The 12409-nt window shown below is 44.7% G+C and overlaps 1 protein-coding gene across 1 annotated transcript in view; it reads left to right on the forward strand.

The window, feature by feature from the left end:
* Positions 1-12409, forward strand: part of CACNA2D3 (calcium voltage-gated channel auxiliary subunit alpha2delta 3) — an 867979-nt gene that overhangs the window by 181543 nt on the left and 674027 nt on the right. The window contains exon 3 of the mRNA XM_059161213.1: positions 404-520. Within this exon, the coding sequence (XP_059017196.1) occupies positions 404-520 (117 nt within the window). The remainder of the gene's footprint in view (positions 1-403; positions 521-12409) is intronic.

Consider the following 12409-nt stretch of genomic DNA (forward strand, 5'->3'; position numbering starts at 1 on the left):
CACACACAAGTTAAATTTCTTCATTTTTATTTTATGACACATTTGGAATAGTCAGTTTCTAGTGGCACTGGCTGTGGAATAACTAATGAATCTGGGGCTGTCCTCCAGAAGAAAGGCTGAGGGTGGTCAGGTTGGAAGTGTAGAGTGTTGATTTCAAGAGCTGAAGAGGACAGATGATGAACAGTTTGATTGCTATAGGGTTTTTCTTTCTTTTATTCCTTTCCTGGGTGCTTATTAAGTTTCTAAGAGATCCAGAGCCAATTTTCACATTTCTCCCTAGCTGGTTTAATAATTTTGAAGTACAGTCCCATATCTCCAAATCCAACAGAGGCAGTAACTAGAAGTGCTTCGAAATCATGGGTATGGTGTCTCATGACTTTCCTGTTGCCCTCCCTCCATACAGAAATACAAAGAGTATGAGAAAGATGTTGCCATAGAAGAAATTGATGGCCTCCAACTGGTGAAAAAGCTGGCAAAGAACATGGAAGAGATGTTTCACAAAAAGTCAGAAGCCGTGCGGGTAAGTGTCTCTGGTTTCTACTCTGTGTTGCCCAAAGGCAAGAAGGTACCTTCAGACAACTGGCATTGATGATTCCAGCTCTCAAAGATCAGAGTTGCCTCAGCTCTTCTGGTAACACTTTATTTCTTTAGTTAGCCAGCAAGAGAATTACTAGGGGCACAAATGCCCTTTCTGGATAGGATTCAGGTGCTAGTTTTCATCTTATAATCTTATGCCTTCAGTGGAAGTGCCACCAAGTATACAGCCTCAGAGGATGGCTTGTGACTGTGTGATATGTTCACTCATTGCCAAAAGTCATTCAAAGGTACATTGTGGTTTGACTAAGCAACTATAAAAATTGCAAGCCATGATTGCCAAAATGTGGAGATGAGAATTCAATGGAATGAATGAGTCCAGATGAAGCTGGAGGTTCTCCTCACCTCTGTTGGAATATTATTATAATTGTGATGAATGTCTTCTCCACCAGGAGCTCCCTGAAATTTCATATTGTCAGCAGGATGAATCGAAATGTATCTTTTTGGATTTACAAGATGGCATCCAACTCTGTTCCTTCTTGTCCGCTAAATGGTGCGTCTTAGGTTCTTGCTTTAGAACATGTGAATGTTGTAACATCCCACATTTGTGCCACATTGGCACAGGAGTATGGGAAAGAATTGGAATCTGAAGAGTTCTTGATTTCTAACCTTTGGTCTGCTTACCTTTCAGTTTCAGTAGTTAACACTTTGCTGTAAATGGCCACTTCCTACATTAGCTTCTCTCACAATTCATTGGCCCATCAAAATTTTCACATGTTATTTCTGCTTTGGGCCTGACAGTGCCACATATCTGCTTGTCTCCAAAATATTTTTGTGCTATTTTGATTCAGGGGAGGAGGGCTGTAGTTTAGTAGTTAAGAGTGTGAAACTGGCTTGGGTTCCGTACCTGCCTTGGTCACTTTCTGAGCTTTGACCTTCAGTAAAACTGCCCTGCGTGCTTCAGTTTCCTCCTGTGTAAATGGAAGAACACACAGGCTGTGTGACGATCAAATATAGTCAGGATTTCGAGCTACTTAGTACAGATCCTGGCACCTACACAGTGCTCAGTAAATGATAGCTTCTTACTGCCGCTATGACTATTAACCAAATAAGTTGAGACATTTTGGGGGGAACTCTGAAGTATCTTAGAAGAAAAAAAAAACTTTTTTGCTACAGAAATACTGCTCTGACAGCCAGCCCTGGTCACTTCATGGTGATCCCTGTGTGGTGTCCCTACGTCTCTACCTTAAAGCAAGTGATAATCCTTTTTTTTTTTTTTTTTTTTTTTGTAAGGAATCATTTATTTTATTTTTTAGAGAGAGAGAGAGTGGAAAGGGCAGAGGGAGAGGGAGAGAGAATCTCAAGCAGACTCCCCTTTGATCATAGAGCCCCAAGCAGGGCTCGAACCCATGATCCCAAGATCAGGGGCCCGAGATCAGGACATGAGTCAAAACCAAGAGTCAGGTGCTTAACTCACTCTGCCACTCAGGGGCCCCAAAGCGAGTGATATTCTTTACAGACACAGTCGCCATTCATATCTACCACTCAGAACCTGAAATTAAAATGCAACAGCTGCCCCCCTCCACCGAAACCCACCATAATTACTATTTTCTATTTATACAATGAATGCCCCTTTGGTGGAACTTTAGGAATATACTGAAAAATGTCAAACAGAAAAATAGCACCTGAAAGGCAGGCTTGTGTTCTTGTGTTTCTTTCCTTCTAGTTTTTTAAATTTGCAAGTCTATGCATGTCCTTGGGTGTTTTTCTTTTTCAAATTTGCAGGTGCATTGCCAGTTTGCTTTTGTGTCCAGCTTCTTTCCACTTCTCTACACCATTGCAGTGGGAGCTGCTCTTGGCATCACTCTAGTGAATGATTTTCTTAAATGGCTGCATCCTATTCCAGTCTATGGGTGTGTCATGAAGGATTTTACTTTTCCTCCAAATATGGATGTTTAAGTTGTTTGCAAGTCTTGATATATATAATGCTGTGGTGAATCTTCTTGTATATTAATAATAGATCAAATGACTCAGCACCACTACCTTTGGTGTTCCTCTAAGGATTTTCCATGCACTCTCTTGTCCTTAGAACAGCCCCCAGAGGGAGGGATTATATTATTCCACTTTTACAAAAAAAGGTGAGAGAGGCATAAGTTAAGTCGCTTCTCCAGGGTCACATGGGGAATGAGGGACAAGCTCCAGGGACAGGGACCCAAGTTCACATTTCATCACCTATGTGCCCTCAGCATCCTGCAGGGTAATTCCCGAGTGCAGAAGCCAGTTCAGAGACTTGCTAATCTCATCTTCCCAGCTCTTTCTGCATGCGAGGACATTTCTCCCCAGATCAGGTCCTGCCGCTTCCCAGTTCCTCCAGCAGCAGGGGCACGTGAGGGCTCAATTTGCCTGAATCCTCCCCCCAAAATTGAAATGTTTTATTTTGTTTTCAATACTCATAACAATGTTGTCAAATTGAGGGAAGGAAATGCTATTTTTGTTTCAACTCGGGTTTCCTTGTGAATCAAAGAACTTTAGAGCAGAAAAGGACACAAATTTCCTTAGTTTCTGCCTCTGCAATTGACAGATGAGGAAGCCTCCAGACCTGGCATTCCAGGGTGGAGTGGGGGTGGGACTTATGCAACACAGCAGGATGTCACAGAGGTCCAGCCAGCTCCAGAACGTGGACTTGGCGCTCAGAGGCAGGGGGCCCACGTGGCAGCTGAAAGGTTGTTGAGAAGAGCTAAGGGACCAGTGGACCTCTTTTCCTCACTTACCCCCGTGGACATGCTAGGAGGAGCAGGAGATTACCTACCCTGTGCTTAGTGAGTCTCGATGCACCAGGTCCTGTGCTAAGTAAGCACTCTGGCATCCTCCCTGGCAGGGAGATGCTGTTCCTATATCATGGATTTAGAGATGAGCATGCAGGCTTGGCAGGGGGGAGTCACTGGCCCAAGTCACATGGGCAAGCTCAGGGGAGTTCCTTTTGCTCCCCACAGGTAGGATTACGGTGCCTCTGGGTGTATCTGTGCCAAGTGTTTTGCACAGGGACTGGCGAATGGTAAGCTTTCATAAGTGTTTGCTCTTACATTGCTGGTGAAGGGAACTTAGAGTTTGTTAAGTATTTCATAATGAGAGAGTCTTACAGCTTTAAAAAGCTTCAAGGATGATGACAGGAAGGAACTTAATTTTGAACCCTTTTGTTTTCAGTGCATGATGTTTAAAAAAAAAAAAAAAGATATGGTTGGTGCAGTTCCTTGAGTAGTTAAAAAAAAGGTGCTCTATTTGGATTGAAATGTACTTAGACTGAAGGCATCCAGTTTCTCTGAACTGTGTATTTTAAAGTAGATATATGAGGGCCTTTGGAAACACAGTTGATGCCATAAAATCTGGGTTAACTGGTCCAGGGGTTTGTGGCACTCCCTGTTCCCAGTCTTTAAGTGGGAAAGAGGGCTTGTATGTCAAGTTGGGTTTGGTTTGGAGGCAGTTTTGCTGTTGAGATGGACCTGGTCCCACTGTGGGCCAGGAATGCTACTGGCAACAGTCATGTGCTTTGTGGCACTGGGACTGAGAGGAGATGGCCACGGAGAGACCCCCTGGATGTTGCTTTATGTGGAGGCCAAGGAACAGTAGGTGTGACTGTTTTTCATATGATAATGAGACCTCACCTAGGAAAGGTTGGTCTTTGCCTCTGGGATTGGTGAGCTTTTGAAGAGCAAACACTTCAAGTGAACATTTGCCATTTGGGTTTTCAATGGAGTCCTCCTGATTTGCTGCATGGCACTAGAGTGGACCACAGTGCACCGGGGCCTTTCCTGTCCCATCCCATGGTGCCCCTTTCTCAAATGGCCCAAGAAAAGAATGGAGTTTAGAATTTGCGCCATCATTCTGATGCCCCAGAAATCTTGTACTGCAGCCTCCATCCCAGCAGCCCAAGTCAGGTCGGAGGTCTTGGTGCCTTCCTGGCCATCCCTGATCCAGTGCCAAGGGCTCACCGGCGGTGGGTGCGTGGGAGGAACACACATGAGAAAGAACTGGCTGACAAACAACATAGATGGTTAAAATTTCCATGGATGTCTATAAAATATTTATGAGACTGGCAGTTGCAATTTAGAAAGCGACTCTAACTACTCCGGTCTGTGAAGGTCGGTACAGTTAGCCCATCACTGCTGGGAAAGGGAGCAGGACTAGTGATCCGGCCATCCAAGCCTGTCATCTCTTGGCTGTGAAACAATGTTGATCTTTTCTCTGTCTCTTCTGGCTTGATTTCATCATTTTCCCCCATCACTTTTCCCAGTGATTAGTTGAATCAGAGTGATTTTTATCATACTCGTCCCCTGTTTGAATTACTCTTCACTATGCAATTATCCTATCACAGAAAGTCCTATTTTCTCCCTGTCAGATATCTGGAGTAAATGTGAAACCCAAAGTGGCCTGCCCATTACATAACCTCTGTCATCTGGTTGGTAATGGACTATATGTAACTTTTTTTTTTTTTCTAGCCTAGCAAATTACAAATAACCTTAGCTTCTATAATTGCCATTAACATAATGGTGCCATCATTATGGTAGCATGTCTTAACTAATATTTTTTAGCACTTTTTAACGCCATTGGTGGTTTAAATAATTTTTTCACACCCACTCAGAGGGTTGATGTGCAGGTTATTTTAACTTAAAAGCCAGATCTGGGGGGGGGGGGGAGGTGACACAGCCATGCTGTCATTTGCTTGTATGCAGGGTATTTGTGCCCAAAGCATTCTCTCCCACCTTCTTTGTTGGAAAATATTCATGCTTACCCAGCCCTCCATTGATGTTGCCGAGCAGTTTATCAAGTTTGAAGTCCCCACAAGTGGACAAGAAATGGATTCAGTTTGCTTTTTAGTTCATTAACATTTCAAGGAAGACAGTTCACATGCTGGACAAGGAGGACGTGATGCCCATTGTTCTCTTCCAGCAGTGGACCCCTGCGGCGGTGGGGGGGGGTGGGTGCGACACCCTCATTCCTAAGTGACACCTGGAAATGCTCAACTGGTGACCAGTCAGAGCTCATCTGAAATATTGAGGGGAGACACATTTGACCCAGCTCCCCTTCCTCCTGAGTTGCTGATGATTTGAGAGGAGTGAGAAGCCAAAAGACGTGCCTTCTGTGGTGCTGTTATATGGACAGGCTGCCCTAGCATTTCCTTTGTCTTTAAAATCCAGTCCTCCACTGGGAGGAGCACACACCATTACACAGCTGACAGGATCATCAGCCCTTGGGAGCTCTGAATGAGCACAGACAAACCTGCAGGTGGAGAAGAATCTGTAGGAAGGCATTCTGCATAACTGTGGGCATCTCTGATTCCAGGCATATACTTTTAGGACGGATTCCAACACAGCAGGGGGATGTTGTGATCCTGTGATTGTGGAATCGTCCGTATAATCGAGATGAGCAGCCCGACGGGAAAGAAGTAGATAAACCTGGAAATAACAAACAGAAGGACTTTGGAGAGTTTATAAATGTATCCTAGTACTCTCTGGAGTGGCTTTCTAAGAATGAGTTCTCCAGAATGGTGATTGCCTTCGATCTTGTGGAACAGGTTGGGGGCAGGCCCTGCCTTCCTTGCACTGACCTTGGCCAGAATTGTAGCCTCCTTCCAGCTTCAAAGTTTGTTCCCACTTTCGGGGCCAGGAGCCCATCCGCAGGGCTTTCACTGCTGTGCTGGACAGAGTTCAGGCCTCCACAAACTTAAACACTTCTCAGGCACAGAGAGAGGATTATAGGATGCTATCTATTTGGGTAGCCGATCAGGTAAAACATGAAGTATTTCATTTGCCATTCAAGTTCCTCTTCACTCCCCAACAGTTAATGAGAAATGTCCAAAAGAACAAATTTTCTTGGGGACTATGAAGACACCAGACACAACTTGGCCCTAAACTTTGTAAGCCAAGAGTCTGTTGTTTTCCAACCTTGGATAAGAGTATGGGGTACATTTTGATCATGCTCTCACGCTCAGTCCTGTAAATAATCTGGTTTTACTTACTTTCCGATTTACATTGATAAAATGATAAATCAGGTACTTGAAAAAAGAGTGTTTTGCTCAAAAATAAACATCCTTGCTTCTTGGGAAAAGCTGAGAGAGACCAGATTATATATTAAGTTTCTCTCCTCTCCTATAGCTACCTGCTGTTGGCTGCCGAGCCGATTCCCATTATAGCTGTACTGTGGGAAGTAATTGCTGTTGTACAGTAATTCAATTTCGGTGCATTCACGCATCGGTTCACCGATAGGGGTTTATCTGGACAAACCCGGGACTTGAAAGCTTTTTATCGAGAAATTCCACATGCCGCAAGACGTTTTTCCTAGGTAACGAATATCAGTATTTGCATTTAATAAACATTTACCTTCTCAGAAAAATGGATGTCTTCCCCCTGCCGAAGAGATTTACGCCAATCTTCCAGAAAGCTAGAGGGTACTATTAAAGTAACTTTCTCTGGCTGTTTTTTGACTGGTGTGTGTCTACATATGTATGACTATAAAACACGTCTACGTCTTTATGTAAATATACCCAGTGAAGCATGGAGAGCAGGAGGCACTCCAGGAAAGCATGATTGGTACCAAACATATATGTGATAGAAGGGATTAAGGGTGACGGAGATTCTATGAAGACTTCCGGCTTCAAAACTCATCTGTACCCGCAGGCGTGGTGGAAATTGTTGGTGAGGAATATTTTCAAAAGGATACCCATGAAATTAGAAATGAAGTCAACCATTTTGTTGGTAAATTTCTAAAGTAAGGGAAGGTTCTTAAGACAGCTGGTTCTTCCTGACACGGACTCTTGGAGCCTGAGGACTCTTCGGATACTCCGTCCAGAAGGAGCTGCGGAGGTCTTGGAAGCCAATGTTCCTAGCGTTCCTGGGAGGATCTTCAGTGCTCAGCCAGTTGAGGCGACTGGACGCATCCAGAAGACGTTTCTGCCTTTGTTCATTTCTCATCTCACTCAGAGTTTCCTAACATGGTCCCTGAAAGAGAAGTCAGTTTGTTTGAGACAGTAAACACAGTGTTTTAAGTCACAAATGAAAAGACTTTTATTTTATTATGTTGCTGTATCTTCTGGCCTGTTTGCTTCTTCGCCCTTCCCTCTGTCCTTCTGTTCCTCCCCTTTGTTTCTTCCTCCCTCCCCTCCCTTTGCCCCCACTCCCCACTCCCCTCCCCTCCCCTCCCCTCTCCTTCCTCCTTCCCTCACCTCTTCCCCCCCCTTCCTTCTGCAAACTGGGTTGCAAAACCCCATACATATGTGTAAGAAAATCGGGACGCCTGGGTGGCTCAGTTGGTTGGACGACTGCCTTCGGCTCAGGTCATGATCCCGGAGTCCCGGGATCGAGTCCCGCATCGGGCTCCCAGCTCCATGGGGAGTCTGCTTCTCCCTCTGACCTTCTCCTCGCTCATGCTCTCTCTCACTGTCTCTCTCTCAAATAAATAAATAAAATTTAAAAAAAAAAAAAAAAGAAAATTTACAGCAGAAACCTCAAACCAGAAGAAACTTAAGAAATAGCACCGATCTGGATTCACCAGTTTTATGAGGTCCGGGAACCATTCTTGGTGAGTGGGTGAGATCACAACCTCCAGGAACCCTGTGGGTGGTCTTCTTGGGTTTCCCTCCAGAAGGGGGTGGGTTTCCTCTAACAAAGGTTAGATGGTATCCCCCGGAGCCTCATCTCACAGAGGGCCACAGGGCTGTTCCCCCACCTACACTCAGAGTGAGCTACTCGCCTGCCTCCTGGGGAGAACTTCTGCTGAGAGAGGGGAGAACTTCTGGACATTTCTTAGGGGACGTTTTATCTCCTGTCTCCTCAAGCCTGTCCCGTCAGCCTTGTGCTGAAGTTGGGTTGGCTTTGAGAACCATAGTCGGGTTTTCCTGCTTACTCTGTGCCTGTTGGCCTATAGAGGGAGTTCTTCTTTGTAGGTCGAGCCACTGTACCAAAGGCGTGCCTGCTTCGTGGTTATTTGTCCCATTTTTAACTGGCTAAAATCTCTCCGTTTTTAAAGCTTTGTAGAAGACTTAGTTTTGGATTTTCTGTGTAACTCACTTCACCCGTATTTGCTTTGCTTTAGTTTTTGTTTTCCCGGATTATACATATTCATTGTTTTTTGTTTTTTTTTTTTTAAACCTTAAGTCCTATAACAATTGTTTGTTATAAAGGCAGACCCTGATCCATATTCATTGCAAAAGAAAGAAGAACTTGCAGAAAATGATAAAGGAGAGAGTAAAGATCACAGCATCGAGAGGTATTAAAAGGCACTTGACATTTTTTTTAAAAATTTTTAAAAAGATTTTATTTATTTATTTGACAGAGATCACAAGCAGGCAGAGAGGCAGGCAGAGAGGGGGAGGCAGGCTCCCTCCTGAACAGAGAACCCAATGCGGAGCTCGATCCCAGGACCCTGAGATCATGACCTGAGCCGAAAGCAGAGGCTTTAACCCACTGAGCCACCCAGACACCCCGGCACTTGACATTTTTAAGTGCTGTTTCTTTTTAAACATCATAGTTTCTATTTTTCCAGATATTTTTTCTATTGTACATATATGTATACACACACACACATAAACTTCTAAAACATTGGATTATTCTTGTAACTAGCCAACTGATTTTTACAAAACTAATTTTATATGTTGTGGACATCATTCCACATCAGTGAATATATATAGTTCTGTTATTTTTCATGACTATAGTATAGTCTGCATTCTGGTTGTTCCAATCAAGAAATTCTCTTTTGGTGACCACTGATATTATTTACAGTGTTTCGCTATGAAAAGCAATGATGTGCAAAACTCTTGTAGAGAAATTTGGCCTTTTATGTGGTGCATGTATTAGGACGTATTCCTAGGAATTAAAAGAAGGCTTTTGGCATCCTTGCCAGCTTGTCCTCCAGACAGCATCCCCCTGTGAGGCTGGAGAGGCTCTCTTTCTTCACTGTCCTCTCTGACATTTGGCCATTACTTTTGATTTCTGTCAGTCTTACAGGCACAGAGTAGTATCTCATTTTATTTGTTTTCTTCAATTGCTTACTGTTTAGCATGGTGGATCTTTTTTGGCTTCCCACCTACGCTGTAACGAGGTTTGTGGCAAATTATACCATGTCTTAGAGCATTATTGTCACAACACAGAGAAGGTCTAGGTGCGGGGCCCCCAGCACACCTCAAAGACAGGTGTGGGCTCAGGAACTCACTTGGACACACTCGGAGGACCCTCCCTACCTCTTCTGTCTTCCTTCCTGGACGGTATCATAAGAACAGCCTAGTTGTGGGGGGAGGGATGTGGGACACTGACAGACACCAAGCTGCCTGGCTTTGGGGTGCTGGTTTGGAAGAGTTTTCTGGGAATACCAGTGACTCAGCACCTGAAGAATATGGTGTTTGGGTGTTTTAGACCCTCCTGAAGAATATGGTGTCTGGGTGTTTTAGACCCTCCTACTACAGGAGAAAGTCACTGGTCCCAAGAGAAGTTGCGTGCAGTATATCCCTTCTCACTGAGAAAGGACTCCATTTCCAGCCCGCTCATTGTTAGACACCTAGACTAAGGACCAGGGTCACTTTGGGTCTCTTCCTCTTATGGTGCGGTTTTTCTGTCTGTTCATCGATCATTTCTTCTTCCTTTTTTCTTATAAGTCGCCTATTAATGCCCTTTCCCATTGTCCATACTATAGTGTTTCTTTGTCCCACCTATCACCGCGTCTGAGTCTTTAGTTAAGTGCTCATTAGGCATTTGGTGATTGACTCACAGATCTTTATCTTGAAGCCAGGATAACTTAAAGTCAGACTGATAATAGGTTACACCTCTTCGTTCAGAAAACTCCTGAATGATGATGGGGAGAGAAAAGGTTTTGATCTTAACTGCAGAGAAGCCACATAGCTCATGATCCTTCCAGCACCCTTGACCATCTCTTCCAAGTAAATGGTCCTTTGCATGCCATCTCAAGTCAGACTACTGCCTTTTTAGACTCCACGCTTCAACCTCAGCCCATTCCCTCCCTACATGGCTCTCCTCCCAGAACAAGGTGAATGGGGGACTTGAAATGGGCAGAAATCAGGCCAGCTGCTCGGGGTAGAAATAAAAGTTAGTGATTTCTATAGAGGGAATCAAAGAACGGCTTCCCTCCCTCTCTTCCCCCCCCCCCACTCCTTCTTTCCTTTTTTTCTTCCCTCTTTCCTATTTGGTTGGAACTGAGGAAGGAAACTTGACTGGGGATAGGGGAGGGAGGAGGAAGTCTGTGTTCTGAGGCTGTGACTTAGCAGAACGGCCATGGGTTTCCCAGGTATTCTCGGAGCCTGGCTGAGAGATCTTCTGGTCGTAGTATAGGCTGGAGGCTAGAGCTGGGGTATGTGCCTCCAGGTTTGGCAGATGTTTCTCTTCATGTGGCATGTGGTGAACACAGGCATCTCCCTACCCCCTAGAAATGGAACACACTGATGTCTGGGCAGTTTCAAGGGGATTCTTCATAAATTTGAGCAAGATGCCATGAAGGAGAATTTTGGAGTGGTGCTGAGAGTAGTTGCCAAGCTCCCCACTTCTGGGCTTGGTATTGTCCCAGTTATAGCATGGCTGGGTCAAGGCACCTGTCCAGAGCCCCACCCCACCCTGCCACCATGGTCTGTAATACCATCTTGCTTACTTCCTTTATTAACTTTTGGGTGTTGTACTTAACTTCTCTTTAGCTCAGTGTTGACTTGATGGTGGCGGTCTCCCCACTAGGACCCTGGTATCATGAGGGCAGGGACCATGGTGATCTTGCTTCCCCTTACAGCCCTGGAACCCAGCCTGGGCATTTGGCTAGTATCGGTGAATGAATGGACTCACCACCCTGGTAATGACGCTGTCATGGGCAGACCATCTGGTCGCCAGGACGTGGTGCTGGGTAAGGTTTCCTGGGTGTTTTCTGTGTGCTCGTTCTTGCCCTGGCCCCTGTTCCCCACCAAATGATCCATTTCTCCTCTGTCTCAGAAGTTCAGATTTGATTTCTGTTGTGCGATGATAAAGAAAAAGAAAAAGAAAAATTTCTTTCCCATCTGAAGAGGAATATCATTTAAAATCGTCTTTCCCATTTTCACTGCCTATTTTTATTCTCCATCTATAAAGCCCCATTTTGAAAGATTTCCTGTCGCTTTGGTCAAGACCAAGTGGACCAAACAGCCCGAGAAGAGAGGCCCGTGGCCATGGAGACTCGTGTGAAATTATAGTGCTGATCCCTGCCTTTAACCCATAGCAATTACACCCATCAGGGCACCCACTCAGAAGCTCTGAGCTCGCCTTGCTGCCTTCTCTGCCTGCATCGCCCACTAGAACGGAACGAGAACGAGGTGTCCTCTGCAGGTGGGAGACATGCAGGACACTTGTCTGAGCCAGAGTGGGTGGGTGGGGACCACGCAGCACAGCAGTTTTACACCAACCGACTGCTTGCTCCGCTGATTTCTCCAAAGACTGGTGTTTCCATACCAGATCAAGTAGAAAAATAATGCCACTTAGTTTATACTCAGGCGAGGCAAAAGAAATCTTTTTTTTTTTTTTGAGGCAAAAGAAATCTTAAAAGGTTTGTGGGTGGGAGGAAATGATGGTGAATCACTGAAGTGTCACCATCAATAGATCAAAATGACAGAATAAAGCCATAATAATAATAATAATAATAATAATAATAATAATAAAGACCACTGGCTATAATTGTATAAATGGCAACAAATTAGGGGTTTTCAGCAATATTTTGAATGCATAGTTATGGGAGGGAGGTGTCGGTGGCATGGGTTGTCTGGTTTTGGTCTTTGCTCAGTTTCCTGCATGGAGGTAAGGAGCCGCTGGGCCCACAGACACAGCGAGACTATTTACGTTTTGTAAATTAGGTTATGAGG

This window comes from Mustela lutreola, chromosome 2 (genome assembly GCF_030435805.1).
Source record: "Mustela lutreola isolate mMusLut2 chromosome 2, mMusLut2.pri, whole genome shotgun sequence".
Lineage (NCBI taxonomy): Eukaryota > Metazoa > Chordata > Mammalia > Carnivora > Mustelidae > Mustela > Mustela lutreola.